The sequence below is a fragment of the Monodon monoceros genome, unplaced genomic scaffold, assembly GCF_005190385.1.
Source record: "Monodon monoceros isolate NGI ecotype Baffin Bay Population unplaced genomic scaffold, NGI_Narwhal_1 Super_Scaffold_20, whole genome shotgun sequence".
In the NCBI taxonomy this organism is placed as follows: Eukaryota; Metazoa; Chordata; class Mammalia; order Artiodactyla; family Monodontidae; genus Monodon; species Monodon monoceros.
In genome coordinates, this window is record NW_021703777.1 from 101,501,657 (window position 1) to 101,523,121 (window position 21,465).

At 33.9% G+C, this 21,465-nt stretch overlaps 1 protein-coding gene across 1 annotated transcript in view; it reads right to left on the bottom strand.

Annotated features, from left to right (window-relative positions):
- SLC9B1 (solute carrier family 9 member B1) overlaps positions 1-17,207 on the bottom strand; it is a 47,336-nt gene extending 30,129 nt beyond the window's left edge. Inside the window, exons 1-2 of the mRNA XM_029235474.1 lie at positions 17,130-17,207; positions 14,678-14,816 (exon numbers count right to left, since the gene is read on the bottom strand). Coding sequence (XP_029091307.1) covers positions 14,678-14,816; positions 17,130-17,198 — 208 coding nt within the window. The 5' untranslated portion in view covers positions 17,199-17,207. The remainder of the gene's footprint in view (positions 1-14,677; positions 14,817-17,129) is intronic.
- Positions 17,208-21,465: the final 4,258 nt, after the last annotated feature.

Sequence of the window (21,465 nt, forward strand, 5' to 3'; positions counted from 1 at the left end):
TAGAGGGAAAAATATAGATTAGTCATAAAGAAATAAACATTAGAGCAGATTCTCAATTCTCAACAGCAACAACAGAAGCTGGAAGATAATGAAATAAGGTCTTCAAAGTACAGAGATAAAATATCCAATGTTGAATTCTGCAGCAAGTTAAACTATCATTCAAGAAAAGGACAAATGAAAGATATTGTCAAGCAAATATATCTAAGAATATATTCCATTTTTACTGGCAGAAAAACTATTAGAAGATATGCTTTAGGAATGAGGACATAGGACTATAAAGGAAGGAAAAATGAACAAAAAGAATTGTAAACATGTAGGTTGGTCTAAACAAGTGTTTGATTGTATAACAAATACCCAATCAAAATTGCTAAATCAGGGGACATAAAAATAAGTTGGATATAGGATTTCCAACAATGATAACATGAAGAAGTTGACAGTTTATTTCAATAAAAAAGTCTACATATAAAACTGTATAAAATAATAAAAGCAACCATTTCAGGACCTTGAAAACTGACCAAAGGCAGTTATCAAATTGAGAAGCAGTTATTCTTGAAAAAAATGCTAGAGTTTTGGGTAGGATCACTGAGAGTCTGAGGCCTTCCTGCTTGGGATTGCTACCATTCTTCTCACCCTTCTCCCCCACTTCAGCTCAGGTGGGAAAAACTAGTTATACCAGCATGGAGTTGGAAGTAAAAACCAGCAGCTTTCCTGCCAGAGGAGGTGGAGTGGATTTGATATGGAGTGGAGGCAGAAAACCCATGACCTTGCTGGCTAAAAGTGGCAGACTGGTTTGGGAATGGACAGAGAAAACATGCAGTTTTGCTAGTTTGAGGTTGCAGTCCAAGTTGAGGCAAGTGGCAGACCAGCCAAAAATGTGACTGGGAGATATTGGATATGAAAGAGGTATTGAATGGTTGAAATAAGTTCTCTACATATCCATGGCTAGTTGGGCAAGTATGCAAATGCAGGGAAGACTCAAGGAGTATGGCAAAAAGAGAAAAATGATGTGAGATCTGAGTACTAGCAGCAACCTTAAATGCATTCTTCAACCCACCTACAGATCACGTGGCAGAGGGTGGAAGACTTATTGGCCTGAACACAATGTCTCTCGAAAATCATTAGGTGACTACTAAGCTATGCAGACAAAAGGGAAACCGCTAGGAAGATAGGCTAACAACAAAAAAATAAACAAACAAAAAACTGATAAGAACCATTGGCTGCTGCAAACCATGGGGCAGGTTAAAATCCACAGTTTAAGTACATGTGAATTACCAAAACAACAATAATAATAACAACAAAAACCCTAAAAAATAAAACTGAATTCAAAGTTGCAATAATGTGTAATTAAAATGTTTAATTTTCAACCAAATTTACTAGATGTGCAAAGAAACATGAAAGTATGATACATACTCAGGAAAAAAGCAATCAAGAGATGCTGAGTGAGTCCAGGTGTTGGATTTACAAAGTGTTCAAAACAGCTATTATAAATATGTATAAATAATTAAAATACGATAAAAAGGTGCCGTTTAATAGAGAATATCAATAAAGAGATAAAATTTACTTTAAAATGAAAATGGGCATGAGAGAAATGGGTGAACTGTTTTTGTTTTTAGTTTAAATAAATTGAATTTAAAAAATTATAAGAGATTATCTAATGCAGCTCCATAACTTTAGGCAGGCCAACTTCCATTTTTTTAATAAAAGAAAACCTAGAATTGAAACATACAACAACTGAAATGAAAAATTCACTGGAGCGGTTCAACAGCATATTTGAGCTTGTGAAAGAAAATATCAACAAACTTGAAAATAGATCAATAGAGATTAATCAATCTGAAGAACAACAAGAAAAAAGGAATGAAGAAAAACATAAACAGAGCCTCAGATAGCAATGGAATACCATCAAGAGTATTAACATATGCATAAGGGGAGTCCCAGGAGGAGAAGAGAGAGAGATAAAGGGGGAGAAAATATTTGAAAATATAATGTCCAAATTTCCAAATTTAATGAAACCAAAGACAGCCAAAGACAAAGCAAAAATCTTGCAAGTGGCAAGAGAAATGACTCATTACATATGGGGACAGTAATACAATTAACAGCAACATTTTCATCAGGAAAAACGGAGGCCAGAAGGCAGTAAAGTGACATTTCAGAAGTACAGAAAAAAAAAAAACCTGTCAATCAAGAATCCTATACCCAGTAAAACCATCCTTCAAAATGAAGCTTAAATAAAGACATTCTCAGACAAATAAATAAATAAATAAATAAAGAGAATTCATCTTTGCTGAAGAAATACTAAAGAAAATCTTTAAGTTGAAAGAAAATGACACAAGGTAATTTGAACCAATAAGAAAGAATAAAGGGCACTGAAAATGATAAATAAATGTCTAAGTATAAAAGATTGTATATATGTTTTTCTCATTTCATCTCAATTTTTTTTAAAAAAGCTTAAGATTTTTAAAAGCAATAAGAATAACAAAATATTGTTGAGTTTATAGTATATAGAGGTATATTGGCTCAAAGCTGCTATATAATACCAAATTACGTCAATATTAAACTGAAGTAGACTGTAAAAAGTTGAAGGTGATTATGGTAATTCCTAGAGAAACCATTCACACTAAAGCCTCTAAAATACAGCTAAAATATTAACAGAGAAATTAAAATAATACACTAAAAATACTTGGTTAAAACAAAAGAAGCAGTAGAGTAAGAACAGAAAAATAAAAAGATATGACAAATAAGAAATAATGCAATGGTAGACATAAGTCTAACCATATCAGTAATTATGTTAAATGTGAATGGACTAAAATCAAAAGGCAAAGATTGTCATAGTGGATTAAAAAAATATCCAACTATATGGTGTCTATAAGAAACACACTTCAGGTGAAATGAACAGGCTAAAAATAAAAGGATAAAAAATATATATCATGCAAATGGTAATCATGAATCAAAGAGGTAAACACAAGGGGATTACAACATGTCTTAAAGTGAATAAAAATGAAAACAGAATATATCAATGTTAAAGGAATGCGATGTGTGTAGAGGGAAATTTATAGGTTTAAAAATATATTAGAAGGAAATAAATAATCTAAAATTGACAATCACAACATCTATCTTAAAAAGTTAGAAAAAGATAAGAAAGCCAAATCAAAAGTAAGCAGGATGTATGAAATTAAAAAGATTGGAGTAGAAAATAATAAAATAGAAAATAGTAAAACACTAAAGAAAATCAATGAAACAAAAAATTGATTATTTGAGAAGGTCAACAAAATGGATAAATTTTTAGCTAGAGTGACCAAGAAAAGTGAGAGAAGACACAAACCACCAAAATCAGAAATGAAAGAGGAAACATCACTATAGACCCTACAGAAATTAAAAGAATGTTAAGGAAATATTATAAACAACTTCAAGCTAAAAAATTAGACAACTTAGATGAAATAAACAAACTCCTAGAAAGACATAAATTACCAAAACTAATTCAAGAAGGAAGGAAAAATCCAAATAGACCAATATCAAATGTTTGCTATTTAAAAAATAAGAGTACTGTATACAGAACAAGTTTAGTTACTATGTTACTGGGAAGAGGGAGTAAAGTAAGATGGAATTCAGTTGATTTAAGATACAAAGATTCTTTGATTTTATGGTGCCCACCCAGATTATATCTGAGGTGATAGAGAAATTTGGGCTGTAAGGTTACTCATGAAATTGCAGCTCAATTCCTGAAAGAGGATTTAAAGGGGGTATAGTACAGGAATGATCTTCTAGGAGATGGATCAAAATTTTTTTTCAGTAAAGGATCAGACAGTAAATATTTTTGGCATTGTGAGTCATATGGCCTCTGTTACAAATACCCAACTTTGCCATTTTAGCACAACAGAACTTTATAAAACAAGTAGGGGGCTGGATTTGGCCTATGGGCTGTAGTTTCCCAGCTCCCATTTTAACAGCTGAAGTAAAAAATTATACCTGGATGTAAGTGAACAGAAGACTGCTTCAGGCAGAAAATTACTGTAAGGGACCTATGATGATTTCTCGGGTTCTATTCTTCCTAACATCTTTCTTCCAGCAAGGCTACAAAATTTTTCTCTGCCTCATATATTTTTTCCTAAAGTTAGTAATATTTCATGAAATTTTACTAACCAGATATTTATTAGCATAAATAAGCACATTGTTTGAAATTAATCTTTTTGCTGTCTTGCCCAACACCAACCTGAGAGCTGATAAACTAAATGAATGAGAGTTTTGATTAAGTGAAGGAAGAAAAGGACATAAGAACAAAACCAAGCTAGTTCAAGATGGCAGACAGGGCATATAAAGCTTAACTGAAATAAAAGTGTAGAAATATAAAAAGGAAAAAACATATCACCATGAAGAGAATTAGGGGAGAAGAGATAGTTGTTGTCACACACTTCTCGGAGGTGAAAGCAGATAGGACCAGGTTGAAGGATGGAAACAGGTAGAGAAAGCTGCAGCCTTAAATATGCGAGGTACCTACAAAAGAAATCCATTTGACAATAGAAACTGGAGGAAAATCTGAGCTTAGAAATAGTATACAGCTAAAGGAGGAGTGAGAAAAGGGGCCTAAAAAAGGGAAATTAATCAAGGGTTTGTACATGGTACAACAGCATCAGTCAGCAGCTCTACTCCTCTCTCCATTCCTGTGCTTAGAAACTGCTAACATTTATCATACTTTTAGTCATTGAATGGATTACCTAAGGGACAGCTAAAGCTTTAAGAGTGATTGTTGGAGTTCCAGAGTGAAAACAACTCATTCTGGCATGTGGAAAGTCCACAACTTCATAGTCAGCTCTATGTCCATTCACCACAAACTAAAGCCCATCAGTCAATAAAGCTTTGTCCTGCCCTGTCCCAGGCAGAAGATGGTCTCAGAGGGGGGACCTGACAACAGGTCCTACCTTCACAACAGCATAGTATATCTGCATAAGCTATTGAGACCTTCCTTCTTAAGTATCAGACAACTGAGGATCATTAACATAAAAGAAAACCCAGCAACAAGAAAAGGAAAAGTCAAGCAAAACAAACTGAAAAACTTTCCTCAGAAGAAACCGATAATTTAGGGACCAGAATGAAATAAAACAAAAATTTTTAATTATATTCTCAGAGATTTGAGAATTTACATAAATTAAGAACAGAATACCATATGAAAGGAACAATTAGAGAACAAAAAAGGGTTCTTGGAGATAAAATAAATATGATTGCTGAAATAAAAAACTGGAAGAAAGAAAAACTGAAAATGAAGTAAAGAAATCTCCTAGAACAGAAAGCAGCATAAAGTGGTGGTAAATATGAGATAAAAACCAATCCAGGTCATCCAACATCTGACCAGAAAGGAGAATAAAGAAAAAAAAAGGAGGGGAGGGGGGAAATTATCAAGGAAATAATATGCAACTTTCTTAGTGTTCAGGTTGAAAAGGTCAACTAAATGCTCAGGACGAAGCATGAAAAAAGATCCATACCTACACTTATCACTGTAAAATGTTGCAAAAGCAAAGATATAGAGAAGATGCTAAAATCTTCTAGATACCTTGAAAAAAGCCATTTCCAAATGAACCATAAACAGATTTATATACTATTTCTTAGCAGCAACTCTAGGTACTAGAAGACAGCAGATAAACCCTTCCAAAATTCTATGAAAAATTATTTCTAATCTAGAATTATATACCCAACTAATCAAATGTGAGAGCAGAATAAAAACATTTTCATATATGTGAGGTCTCTGAAAGTTTAGCTGTCATGTATCCTTTTTTTTTGGCACTTACTTGAGGGTGTATGCTAGCAAAACCAGGAGAAAACCAGGAAAGATGAAGGATTTTAATCTTGGAAACAGTGGATCCAAACCAAGAGGGCATTGAAAGGAAGCTCTAGGATGACAGTCTTCCACAGACCTAGAAAACAGCCACATAGGTGGAAGCAGAAAAGGATGTCTCTGGGAGGAAAGTCTCCAGGAATAAAGAGGACTTCTTAAAGTTTATAAAACTATGAAGACAGTAAAAAAAAAAAACAAATCAGTGATTGCCAGGGGATTCCAGGAGGAGGGAGGAATGAATAGCTAGAGCACAGGAAGTTTTTAGGGCACTGAAACTATTCTGTATGATACTGTAATGGTGGATGCATATCATTATAAATATGTCAAAACCCACAGAACACAAAGAGTGAACCCTAATGTAATTTATGGACTTTAATAATAATGCATAATATTAGTTTATCAATTGTAACAAATATACCACACTAATGTAAGGTGTTAATGATAGGGGAGACTGTGTGTGTGTATGAGGGGGTAAAGGGTTAAATGGAAACTCTCTGTACTTACCACTCATATTTTAGGTAAATCTAAAAAAATTGCTTTAAAATGCTATTAATTTAAAAAGAAAAAACCTATGAAACAATATGAAATAGTGTGACATATGTATAATTGAAGTCCCAGAAGAAGAGGAGAGAGAGAATGGAGCAGAATAAATATTTGAAGAGAAGATGACTTTTCAAAATTGATGAAAGACAATACACAGGTCCAAAAAGTCTAGTGAAGCCCAAGCAGGATAAATACAAGGAACAGTATGCCTAGTCACATTATAATTAAACTGTAGAAATCAAAGATGAAAAGAAAAAGTTTAAATCATCCAGAAAATATAGTCAAATTACATTTAGAGGGACAACAATAAGAATTATGCTGGCTTGTCATTGCAAATAAAGGAAGCCAAAAGACAATGAAAGAACAGCTTTAAAGGGCTTAAAAGAAACAGGGCCTGTGAACTTGAAGTCTATACCCAACAAAAAATATACTTCAAAAATAAAGGTCAGAAAGAAGAACAAAGGAGGTATCATGTGTGCTGATTTCAAACTATATTACAAAGTTATTGTAAGCAAATAGTATGGTATTAGCATAAAAACAGACACATAGATCACTGGGTCATTTGTTATTCTGGAGTCCAGAAATGAATTGATATATGGTCAACTAATTTATGACAAAGGAGCCAAGAATATACAATGGGGAAAGGACAATCTTTTCAATAAATGGTATTTGGAAAATTGAACAGTCACATGCAAAAGAAGGAAGCTGGACCTCTATCTACACTATACATAAAAATTAACTCAAAATGGATTAAAGACTTGAACATAAGAACTGAAATCATAAAACTTTTGGAAGAAAACATAGGTATTAAGTGTTGATATTGGTGATGAATTTTTGGATTTGACACCAAAAGCAAAGGCAGCAAAAGTAAAAAAAAAAAAAAAAAACAGGGCGGGGGGTGGGGAGTGGACTACATCAAACTAAAAAGCTTCTGCACACCAAAGGAAACCATCAACAAAGTGAAAAGGCGACCTACCAAATGGAAAATATTTGCACACCATATATATGATAAGTGGTTAGTGTTCATAATATACAATGAACTCATACAACTCAATAGCAAAAACCCCCCAAACAATTCGATTAAAAATTGGGCAGAAGATCCGAATAGGCATTTTTCCAAAGAAGACATACAGATGGCAAACAGGTACACGAAAAGATGCTCAGCATCACTAATCATCAGGGAAATGCAAATCAAAACCCAATGAGGGGCTTCCCTGGTGGTGCACTGGTTGAGAGTCCGCCTGCCGATGCAGGGGACACGGGTTCGTGCCCCAGTCCGGGAAGATCCCACGTGCCGCAAAGCGGCTAGGCTCGTGAGCCATGGCCGCTGAGCCTGCGCGTCCGGAGCCTGTGCTCCTCAACGGGAGAGGCCACAACAGTGAGAGGCCCACGGACCGCAAAAAACAAACAAACAAACAAAAAACCAGTGAGATAACACCTCACACCTGTTAGAAAGGCTATAGTCAAAAAGACCACAAGTAATAAATGTTGGCAAGGATGTGGAGAAAAAGGAACCCTCATGCACTGTCAGTGGGAATGTATATTGATGTAGCCACTATGGAAAACAGAATGGAAGTTCCTTAAAAATTAAAACTAGAACTACCATATGATCCAGTAATTCTACTTCTGCGTATTTTTCCAAAGAAAACACTAATTCAAAAAGATGTAAGCATCCCCCTGTCCATAGCAACATTATTTACAACAGCCAAGATATGGAAACACCTTAAATGTTCATCAATGAATAAATGGATTAAAAATGGTAGATACATATACATATATATATAGTATATATATGTATATATAATGAAATATTATTCAGCCATAAAAAAGGAGGAAAATCTTGACATTTGCTACAACATAGATGGATCGACCTTGAGGGCACTATGCTAAGAGAAATAAGTCAGACAGAGAAAGACAAATACCATATAATCTCTCTTTTATGTGGAATTAAAAAAAAAAAACAGTCAAGTTCATGGATGTAGAGAACAGACTGACGGTTGCCAGAGGCAGAGGGTAAGAGGGTGGGTAAATGGGCGAAGGGGGTCAAAAGGTTCAAACTTGCAGTTACAAAATAAGTCATGAGGAAGTAATGTACAGCATGGTGACTATAGTTAGGAACACTGTATTGTAAATTTGAAAGTTGCTAAGAGTAGATCTTAAAAGCTCTCATCACAAAAAAAAATTTTTAACCATGAATGATCGACTTATTGTGGTGATCATTTTGCAATATTTACAAATATCAAATCATTATGTTATGCACCTGAAACTGTTATATGTCAAATGTACTTCAATTTTTAAAAAGGCCAAATTAGATATTTTCAGACAAATAAAAGCTGAGAGAATTAATTACTAGCACAATTACACAACAAGAAACATTAAAGGAAGTTTTTTAGGCTGAAGGGAAAGAATCCCACATGGAAGCCCAGATTGCCAGAAAGAAATGTAGAGAACTAGAGAATGTAAACATGTGAACAAATATAAGGGAATTTTTTTTAAAACTTAAAACAAAGACTTTTGTTTTTTTAAAGCAAAAATAATAAGAATGTAGAAGTAAAATATATGATAAATCTAGCACAAGGGCAGAAGAGGGATAAAGAAAGTCATACTGTTGCAAGACCTTTCTATGTTATCTTGATGTGAGTGATGGTTTTCGACAAATGTATACATTTGTCTACATTCATTGAGCTGTGTACACTTAAGATCTGTGTACTTTGTGGTATGTTGACTATAATTCAATAAAGTACTATTAACAACAAAAATTTTAGGAGATGATGGAGAGTTTGGAAAAAAACAGGAGTATGATACAACAAACAGTGTAAGCACCCCCCGCCCCCAAATTTTGGCAGTTATGGACAAAGCTGCTATAAACATTTGTGTGCAGGTTTTTGTGGGCATAAATTTTTAGCCCATTTGTGTAAATAATATCAAGGAGAGTGACTACTGAATCATATGGTTAGAGTATATTTAGTTTTGTAAGAAACTGCCAAATTGTCTTCCAAGTTGGCTGTACTATTTTGTATTCTTAGCAGCAATGAATGAGAGTTCCTGTTGCTCCAAATCCTCACCAGCATCTGGTGTCAGTGTTTGGGACTTCTGGCCATTCTAATGGATATGCAGTGGTACTTTGTTGTTTTAATTTGCAATTCCCTAATGACATATGATGTTGAGAACATTTTTATATGCTTATTTGCCATCTGTATATTTTCTTCAGTGAGGTGCCTTTTAAGGTCTTTTGCCCATTTTTAATCAGGTTGTCTGTTTTCTTATTGTTGAGTTCTAAAAGTTCTTGGTATATTTTGGATAGTTCTTTATCAGTTGTGTGTTTCGTAAATAGTTTCTCCCAGTTTGTGGCTTGTGTGCTCATTCTCTTGACATTGCCTTTCGCAGAGTGGAAGTTTTTAATGTTAAATAAGTTCAGCTAATCAATTATTTCTTTCATGGATTGTGCCTTTCCTGTTTTGTTTTGTTTTTAAGTAATCACCATAAATAAGGTCATCTAGAATTTCTCCTATGTTAACTTCTATGAGTTTCACAGTTTTGCATTTTACACTTAGGTCTATGTCCTACTTTGAGTTAATTTTTATGAAGGGCATAAGGTCTGATCTAGATTAATTTGTTTTGCATGTGTATATCCAGTAGATCTAGCACCAGACTACCTTTCTTCCATTGGGTTGCCTTTGCTCCTTTGTCAAAGCTCAGCTGACTATGTTTATCTATTTCTGAGCTCTCTATTCTGTTCCATTAATATATTTACATCCTGTTCACCAAATTATACTCTCTTGATTATTATAGGTTTATAGTAAGTCTTGTAGGGGAGTAGTGTCAGTTCTTCAATTTTGAATTTTTCTCCTTCAATATTGTGTTAGTTATTCTTGGTCTTTACAATATCTATATAAACTTTAGAATGAATTTGTCGACACCATGAAACAACATGTGGGGATTTTAATTGGAGTTGCATTGAATCTATAGATCGAGTTGAGATGAACTAATTTCTTGACAATATTGAGTCTTCCATGAATGTGTAAAATCTATACACTTACTTAGTTTTTAAATTTCTTTCTTCAGAAATTTGCAGTTTTCCTCATGTAGATATTGTACATATTTTGTTAGATTTATATGAAGGTATTTCATTTGGGGAGTACTAGTGTAAATGGTGATACGTTTTTCATTTCAAATTCCATTTGTTCATTATTGGTAAATAGGAAAAAAACCCCTGACTTTTGTATACTAACCTTGTATCCTGCAACCTTATTATACTCACTTTTTAGTTGTTGCAGGAGATTTTTTCCCCTAGATTCTTTAGATTTTCTACATAGACAATCATATTATGTGTGAACAAAGGCGTTTTATATCTTCTTTCCCGGTCTGTATGCCTTTTATACCCTTTTCTTGTCTTACTATATTAGCTAGGACTTCCAGTACAATATTGAAAAGGAGTGGCGAGAGAGGGCATCATGTTCTTGTCCCTGATCTTACTGGGAAAGCTATTTCCTCACAATTAAGTATGACGGCAGCTATAGATTTTTAATTGATGTTCTTTGTCAAGTTGACAAAGAACTTGTAATTTGCTGAAGTTTTTATCATGAATGAGTATTGGATTTTGTCAAATGCTTTTCCTGCATCTGTTGATATAATCATGTGATTTTTCTTCTTTAGCTTGTTGATGTGATGGATTACATTAATTCATTTTCAAATGTGAACCAACCTTGCATATCAAGGATAAATCCCACAAGGTTGTAAAGTATACTTATTTTTATATGTTGTTGAGTTCTATTTGCTAATATAGAGAATTACAACAAATTGAGAATTTCTGCATCTATGTTCATCAGAGATATTGGTTCGTTTTCCCCTTCTAATGTCTTTAGTTTTGGTATGAAAGTAATACTAGACTCATAAAATGAGTTGGCAAGCTTCCCTCTGCTTCTATCTTCTGGAAGAGATTGTAGAAAATTGGTATAATTTCTTTCTTAAATAGTTAGTAGAATTCACAAGTGAAATCATCTGAGTCTGATACTTTCTGTTTTGGGAGGTTATTAATGGTTGATTCAATTTCTTTTACTGGTATAGTCTTATTCAGGTTATCTATTTCTTCTTGTGTGCATTTTGGTAGATTGGGTCTTTCAAGGAATTGGTCCACTTCTTCTAAACTATCAGATTTGTGGACATAGAGTTGTTTATGATGTTTCTTTATTATCATTTTAATGCCCATGGAATCTGTAGTGATGTTCCCTCTCTCATTTCTGATATGTGATTTATGTTTTCTTTTTTCTTAGTTAGCCTAGCAGGAGGCAATCAATTTTACTGATCTTTTCAAAGAACAAGCTTTTGGTTTCATTGATTTTCTCTATTTCTTGTTTTCAATTTTATTGATATCTGCTCTAATTTTTATTATTTCTTTTCCTTTGCTTACTTTGAATTTATTTTGCTTCTTTTTCTAGTTTCCTAAGGTGGAAGCTTGGATAACTGATTTTATACCTTTCTTCTTTTCTAATATATGCATTCAATGCTATAATTTTCCCTCTAAGTGCTGCTTTCAGTGTATCTCACAAACTTTGATAGCTTGTATTTTTATTTTCATTTGATTCAAAATATTTAGAAATGTCTCTTGAGGTTTCTTTTTTGACCCATGTGTTATTTACAAGTATATTGTTTAATCTCCAAGTATTCTGGGATTTTCTAGCTGCCTTTCTGTTAATAAATCATACTTTTAAGTCCATTGTGGTCTGAAAGTTTATGTTGACAAATCCCCAAGCTCAGATTCTTTCCTCAGCTGTGCTTAGTCTCCTAATGAACCCATTGAAGGCATTCATTTCTGTTACAGTATTTCTAGCATTTCCATCTCTCTGTTTACATTACCCATCTGTTCTTACATGTTGTCTACCTTTCCACTGGAGTCTTTAGTATATTAGTCAGAGCTGTTTTAAATTCATGGTCTGATAATTCCAACTCCCTTGTCATATCTGCGTCTGGTTCTGATGCTTTCTCCGTCTCTTCAAAATGTGTTTTGTGCCTTTTAATACATTTTATATATTTTTGTTTAAAGGGGAACATGATGTGCTGGTAAAAGGACCTATGGTAATGTGAAGGTAAGTTGTAGGGGGGGAAGAAGAGTTCTATAGTCCTATGATTAGGCCTCAGTCTTTTAGTGAGACTGTGTACCCTGGGCTGTAAATTTCACAAGTTCTTTTCAGGTTTTTTTTTCTTTTTTCACCCCCTGAGGTTGTATGGTATGGTTAGAGAGGGCTGGAGTTGGGTATTTCTCTTCTCCTTAGTTGGTTAGGCTAATAAAGTCCCCACAGGTTATACACTGATAAAACAGTTTCTCTTGAGGGCAGGTTTTATTAAGAACAGGATCTCTGTTGTATTTCACAGTGGTTACCATTTCTCTCTCCCTGACAGATGGCTCTTGGAGGTACAACTCACAAAAGGATGTCCCCCAACACCATGACTGGGCTCCTCCTATAGTTTTTAACTCTCAGACTTGCCCACACTGAGCTTCCAGCTAATTGACAAATTTCCTACCCTCACTACTGGTTCCCGCAGAGGTTTCTGCTCTAACTTATGATTCTCTGTATCAACCTGTCTCTAATTTGGGGGGCAGTAATTTGCCCTGTGACCTCACTTCTTCGATGGAACTAAGAAGAGCTGATGATTTTTCAGTCTGTTCAGCTCTTTATTTGTTGTAAGGATGGAGTGATGATGCTGGACCAGAAACTGGAATTGTCTGGGATATTATTTTTGAGCTCTAAACTTCCAAGACTGCTTGCTTTATGAAACTAGTGGTAAGATTTTAATGGAGAAATTTGGTTCCCAGATTATTTGAAAATCATAGTTGGATGTATAATAAAGCTTCCCTTTCATTTATTTAAAGGAAAAATAACTTAATGGAAATAAGTTAGTACCTTTATTCAAAGTAAACTAAAAAGAAACAAAAAAGGAGCAATAGCCTAAAACCTAAACTTATTGCCCTAGAGTATCCATTTCTTTGTGATTAGGGAAGCCAACCTCCAAGTAAGATATAAACAGTGTGATTAAAAGTGATGAGACTGATTTCTACATGTGGTTGAAAGTTTAGATTTCTTATTTAATTTAACCTGTGTACACTGCAGGATTGCTGAATTAAACATGACTTGTTGACAAACCGCAGCTCTATTTCTTTCTATTATCCAGAGTATACACTCTTTTAAGAGTTTGTTTAGTTTGAAAATAGGGCGTGTATGTGAGAGGGAGAGAGAGAGACAGATTGAAAAAGAGAGTACAAGAATATAGACCCCCAAGATAGAAACATGAAGCTCCTTTTTCCTATGAATTTCTCTAAATTTTCAAAATCAAAAATGAAGGAAAACAAAGGGGGAAACCAGTTATAAGTATCAAAGTTTGTTGTTATAAAACTCCTCAACTAGTTCCTGAGCAAACCTCAGTCCTCAACCTCGATGGATAATCTTTGGTGACCAATACATTTCCCTCTCTTCCACATGCACTGGCCCTACTTCTAACAACTGCTGTATAGAAACTGCCCCCTAAATAAAGTCATGGGGATGTGTATGTGAGACCTATGTGCAAAAGTTATATTTACAAAGGAGTCCAGTCACTTACATTGGCAGACGTTCAAGTTTACTTTAGATTCAGGGCCTTAAAAATACTGATTTTAATTAAAAAGCAACTTTTGCTAAATGAATTTACTACATCAATTAATAAAATTTTCAGTTTAAAGTTAGCAAGCAGCAAAGAAAAACAATGTAAACTTCAAATACTAATCCTTCATCATATTTTAATCTAATTTTTGTTTTCTGTGAGATCTGTACTTCTAGAAGTCAAACTCTCTCTCAAGTTTAATCATATAGAAATCTAGGGGAAAAAAAACCTTCTATAAATATTTGGTGACAATGAGATGCTTTAAAATTTTAGTGGGAAAGCAAGTTCTACACAACTCTTTAAGACAGCATAAAATTTGGGGCTTAATTTAAATAAGAACCTTAATATTGGCAGAAGTACAATGTCCCTTCTATACTTAAAACTAAATGTCAAAAGTAGGTTTTAAATAAAAATCTTTCTATCACTTCTGTTTCTAATTTCCAAAATTTAACATAAAAAGTCATGAAAAACATTAAAATATAGATCTGTTAAGCAATTATTATTTTTGACAGATTTAAGGAACTATTTCCTCTTTGTCCACCTATTGCTTGTAAATAGGGGTGCTCATCTGATCTGGAGTGTATAGATTAAGCAGTGTCTTTGTTGGCTTGTATTTTAATACTTATCAAATATATCTCTCATTTTCTATCCATTTACATATCTTATTTCACATACCATTTGTAATAGTTTTATTCAGTGTTCCTTGTGGAGGACAAGAACACTTCTTTTCCATCTGTGGTTTTGTTTCCTCTGTTTTTGACAAGACAGTTTCCTTAGTTTCTTCATGTTCATTAGTATCACTAGTTTTGAGGATCTGAAGTAAAAACAAGAAAGTCTTTTAAGAAATATACTTGTACAATTTTATGAATGTAAGAGACAACCAAATTTCATAATTAAATTCATATTATTACTGTGAACATGGAGAATTATACATACAAAATAATATTCATGCTCTATATCAATAGGTATTTGGGGAGGTAACAACAGTGTATTTTGTAGGGCACCTTGATTTAGCCTTTTGTAGACCTGCCTCCCTGCCATATTCATTTGTGATTTATGTATACTGAATAAGTACGCCTATAGTGCAGGCAGAATAATTAAAACTGTCCCTACTTAGTCTAACTCCCAAACATCATTCAGCAAAACTTTTGTAGAATTAAAATGCAACTAAATTGGAAAGGAGGTGAAATATAATTTAACTTGGATTCATTTCATTTGAAAATTTATATAAGAAAAATGAGAAAAAAACAGATCAAGCTTTCAGAAATTCAATGTTCATGCTTTTTCCACTACTATTTATAGATAACATATTTAGATGGTTTATGGGTATACCTCAATCTTCCAGTATTTAATGGTAATTAGTCTAATAATGAAACTGCTGATTTAGGGGGAAAAAGGACACCTTTAGTTTGTGAGAATATTGAAAGGCTTCTCCCAAGGTAAAAACCAAACCAAAACAGAAGATTAAAAAGAAACAGAATAGTTAACCATGGAATAGCGATATTCAAACATCCTTGCTGTTATCATGATGCATGTGTGTGTGCATATGCATGTACGTGTGTGGACATGCAGGCCAATGCTTTGAGTGTATTGATAATATTTTTGAGTGCAGTGGAGAGAGAACATCACATTGTCACAAGAAATGGTAACAAAGGCTAGAGAGCTTGGACAGAATAAGGAAAGGAAGAGGAAGCATTTAATGACTAGGGAGACAGAGGCACCATAGCAGCTGGTGTAAACGAATTATGTAGCTCTTTAAAATCAAAGTTCTTTAAACCGGATCATGAATAATCTGTTGGAGTTCTGATATAGAGACCTTTTTCTGGAAAGTCTGTCACTATACAAAAGGTTCAGGGTAAAGACACAAAGGTGAGTTTTGATTAGGGTGGGTGAAAGGTCATATACAATAAAACCATATTATTTTAAGTTTTATTATTTCAGAATTTATAATAAATTTACATAGAGTAAGATGAAGTCTTTACAGATAAAGTAATTAGGATCAATGGTGAATATTTTAAACATTTTTTTCAAAAGGACTTTTTTGGCCCTTAAGAACTGTAGAAACCTCTATTTAAAAAATAAACAATTTAGGGGCCTCCCTGGTGGCGCAGTGGTTGGGAGTCCGCCTGTCGATGCAGGGGGTGCGGGTTCTTGCCCCGGTCTGGGTGGATCCCGCATGCCGCGGAGCGGCTGGTACCGTGAGCCGTGGCCGCTGGGCCTGCGTGTCCGGAGACTGGGCTCCGCAGCGGGAGAGGCCACGGCATTGGGAGGCCCGTGTACCGCAAAAAAAAGGAGAAAAAATAATAAAAATAAACAATTTATAATTCTAATTATGAGCAATTAATATTTAGTAAAACTAGGTCAACAAAAGGTCTAATGACTTACTCTACATACTTGCAAAAATAAAAACCTGGGTCTCCTTCGAATGTACAGCACAACATTTTAATTAATTTAGATTTTTCTTTACCTCTTTTACTCTAAACTACTAACTTTATTCTGGACATGGCAAGAAATAGTAAGCCAAATTTTCATTATTCCTAAAATCTGCCTCTTTGGTTCCAAAATAATCTATAGTCACCCCTTCCATGTTTTCATTCCTTTTGCCCATTTCTTGGGACATATTAAAACTAGTTATTTTAAAATGACCACTTCTTTTTTTTTTTTTAGCCTGAATCATTTATTTTTTAAATATCCAGATAACACATGATCATGTTAGAAAAACAAAAAATATAGATAAACAGAAAAAAATAAAGTCATTCCAAATCCCACTATTCAGAGTTAACCATTGCTAACATATTGACATATATTTATCTAGAAATGTGTGCGTGTATGTGAAAGAGAGAGGGAGACTGAGAAAGGGAGACAGAATATGTGTGTTATTTATTAATAAAAATGTAAATATACTAGTGTTCCATAACCTGCTTTTTTACTTAACAATATGTCATGGATATCTTTCACATTCAATAAGTATAGGGCTATGAATTCATTTTCTATGGTTTCATAGTATAAAATGACCACTTCTCACTTTTAAACCGAACATATAAAAAAACCTATTAAACTTTAAAAATAAGTTTTAGCATCAGATTGTTTTCATGTCATATGTTACAATATAGTTTTAATTTTTTACCTGAGGAGTTGTAGATGATTGGATGTTTTTATCCTCCAAATGTTCATTTTTTGGATCTGTGGTGTACATGCTAATGTTTAAAAGTAATTTGAAAGAAAGAAAAAAAAAAGGACTATAAGTCCATCTGAAAACAAACACGGTTAAGTGGGATTCATTTTAAAATAATTTTTTAGCATAACGTTTCACCACAGTCAAGTCAGATATCTTTATAGTAAGAACAGTCCAAATATTCATTTTAAAGTTATTAACCAAAGTCATGTGCATAAGTTTTAAAAATCATTACCACAAAACAATTTAATACTTCTCAGTAGTTCATAATCCTGGGCCGTATCTTAAAAGCATATATCAGAAAACTTAGTTCTTTATTTCATGCACTGAAATAATATGTTTGAGCTAATTTCCATCATTGATTTACTCCAGTCAGTCAACTCCTGCATGAGACTCCAAAAAAACTTTAAATGAAATGTGATCAACTACATTAAGGCCTACATCTATAAGCATGCTGTCTTCATACATGGTCCATGAGAAAGGTCTGTGGGTTCAACATTAAGTAAAATAAAATAGGTTTTATTTTGAATAAGAACGAACTAGGAAAAAACAGTGAACTAGAACCATATCAAGAGGAGAATTAGTTCTGGAAACATTTATTTTAAAATATCTGTTGTTTCTACCTTCTCTGTGGTCTTTGCGGCCTTTGAGTAGAGGGAGAGTATCTTTGCCTTAAAAATATCTTTCAATTCTTGAGTTACTGTTGAAGACAAAATTAAAGATTTCAAGTTTTAATTTTTAAGTACTTGATAATAATGTGCTTCAAGTATCTATATTTTTTTTAAAGGCAAGCAATTTTAATCATGAAAGTTTTTAATGAAAAGGTACATTAACATCTGAGTACCTACCATATGCTGGGTGCTTACATATATTGTCTCACTTTATGAAGTAAAATATTACTGTGTAAAATCCTATAAGGAATCATAACTGAATTTATGATATTAAAACAGAAAATAAGTTATTTTTTAAAATTTGATGAAAAAATGAGATTTCTAAGTCCTTTTAAAGTAAAACTCCATGTTAGTTAAAGGGAATATCAGAATTATTAGAATGACTACATGTTAGCTGTTAGACCAGAAGCTAAGTATTAGTAAGCCCTATGAACAAGGAATGTGGGTGAATCACGTAAGTTGTTTCAGGTTCCGAAGGGACAGGCTGAGGGCTAGCACCATTAAAAAATCTGAACTCCAGTACACAAGAGTCAGGGCACAAAGTTCAGCCACTCAGTAAGTTCTGAATGCCTACTCTTCTGGACTCTGAAGATAAAAGCAGCAAAACAAAACGGGAATATAGGTTTCTACTCTCATGGAGCTTATATTCTTGTAGGGGGGGAGGGAAAGGCAATAAACAATATTTTCAGACTGCAATTAAATACTGAAGAAAATAAACCAGCATGATGTCACAGTGGTCAAGGGGACATTTCAACTGCGACTTGAATGAGGACAAATTGTGAGTCATAACTAGGCAGATGGACTAGGAGCATGCAAACGTAACATCAAGAATCATACAAGGGGCTTTCCCGGTGGTGCAGTGGTTGAGAGCTCGCCTGCCGATGCAGGGGACACGGGTTCGTGCCCCGGTCTGGGAAGATCCCACATGCCGCGGAGCGGCTGGGCCCGTGAGCCATGGCCGCTGAGCCTGCGCGTCCGGAGCTTGTGCTTCGCAACGGGAGAAGCCACAACAGTGAGGGGCCCGCGTACCGCAAAAAAAAAAAAAGAATCATACAAGGAGAGATATCGAGAAACCAGGCAGCTTATTTTAAGATCTGCAACTATGTCATGATTAGGATGGCAGGACTTGGGATCCAGGGGAGCAAACAGTGCATTAGAGCTTGAAAACCTAGATAAGGGGTCTGAATAATAAATTTAATAGGTTAGGAGCTATAAGAGAAGCTTGATACTGTGTCAAGCAATATTTGTGCCTGGCAATTACTCAAAACTCTCTTTACATATTTGCCAAAAGCGGAATTGGTAGGTGGTAACTACCAATTAGCATAGTAACTAAAAGCAAGAACTTTGAAGCCGAGATAGAAGTGATTTATTTCCCTAGGCCTCAATTTCCTTATCTGTAAAATAATGATATAATATTGCTTAATTTATTGGTTATTGTGAGGATTAAATGATATAATAACAGCTGACACAACTTGGACTGTTAAACACTTAACAGGAATTATCTCATTCGATTCTCACAACTCTACGAATTATTTACTATTATTATCCTTATTTTACAGATGTTGAAGCTGAGACCCAGGAATTTTAAGTAATTTTCCCAAAGTCACACAGCTGGCAAGTAGCATAGTTGGAATTTGAACCAAATACTCTTTAGTATTATTCAAATCCTTATTAACCTTGGCATCATCTGTCTTTTTCCTTTTAGTTATTCTGGTGATACTGCATTATGGATTTAAGTTGCATTTTCTTGATGACTAATATATTTCATATATTTATTGCCCGTTTAAATATCTTTTTTAGTAAAGTATCTGTTTAACTCTCTTGCCCATTAAAAAAAATGTATTGCCTGTATTGTTCTAATTGATTTGTTGGGAGTTCTTTATCTACTCTAGAATGGATCTTTTCTTGAATATATAAATAGCCAATATCATCTCCTACTCTGTGGCTTGCATTTCCACTCTGATGATGTCTTTGAATGAACAGAAGTTTTTACTTTAATTTAGTCCAATTTGTTCTCTTCTTCCTTTATGGCTGGAGTTTTTATTGTTTTAGAAATCTTTGCCAACCCTGAGATCATAAAGATATCTCTTTACATATTCTTCTGAAAGCATTAGTGTTTTGCCTTTTACATTTAAGTCTATGATCCATCTGGAATTGATTTTTATGTATAGTGTGAGAAAAAGATAAAAATTGATTTTTTTCCCATACGATATCTAATTGACTCAGCACCATTAATTAAAAAGACCATCCTTTACCCATTGCACTTCAGGGTCACCTTTGTTGTAAATAAGGTGACCACATATATGTGAATTTACTTTTGGATTCTGTTCTGGTCCACTGGCCTATTTTTTTATCCTTATGCCAACACTACATTTGTGCTTATATAATAGGTGTTGATAGAGTTGGACTGACTCTTTGGCTTTTTGTATTTCCATATGAATTTTAGAATCAAGTTGTCAATTCACAAATATACACACACACACACACACACACACACACAAAACCTGCTGGAATTTTGTCTGAAATTGTACTGAATCTACAGATCAATTTGGGGAGAACGTGATATCTTAATAGTATGTCAGTCCTTGAACACTGTATATACTTCCACTTATTTAGATTTTCTTTATTTTAATAACGTTTTGTAAAACTCTAAACTGAATTTAGAGGTCTTGCACATCTTTCATTAGGCTTATTTCTAGGTAGGCTTATTTCTAGGCATTGATGCTTTTCTGGATGTTACCAAAATAGTATCATTTAAAAAATTCATTATTTGTTTTTGCTGATATACAGAAATACAAGTAATTTTTGTTTATTTATTTTATATGCAGGCCTTAATAAGTTCACTTTATTCTAATAGTCTGTAGATTCTTTTGGATTTTCTAAGTATACAAGTAAGTATACAAGTTTTATTTATGCATTTAATCTCCTTTTCTTTCTTTACTGCACTGGTTGTAACCTGTCTTTATAGTTGCTCAATATCCTTGATGACCTTGGTATTGTCTGTTTTCAGTATTTCTTTTACTATAGATCTGTTGACAATAAACCCTTTCATTATTTATTTGTCTGAAATGTGCTAATTTCACCTTCACTTTTGAAGGGTATTCTCACTGGATACAGAATTCTAGTCTAGAAGTTATTTTCTGTAAGCATTTAAAAAATGTTCCATTGCATTCTGGCTCCCATAATTTCTGTTAAGCATTTAATTATCATTCTTACCATGACTCCTTTGAAGATAATATATTTTCCCTCTCTTTGACTGATATTATAGTTACTAAAAAAAAATTTTATTTTGATAAAATATGCATGACATAAAATTCACCACTTTAAAGTGTGCATTTCAGTGGTATTAAGTGCATTCACATTGTTAAGCTACCATCACCACTGCCCATCTCCAGAACTCTTTCATCATCCCAAACTGAAACTCTGTATCCATTAAACAATAACTCCCTATTCTCCCCTCCTGAAACTCCCTGGTAACCACCATTCTACCTTCTGTCTCTATGATTTGACTACCCCAGGTACCTCATATAAATGGAATCATACAATATTTGTCCTTTTGCATCTGGCCCATTTCACTTAGTATAATGTCTCCAAAATTCATCCATTTTGTAACATGT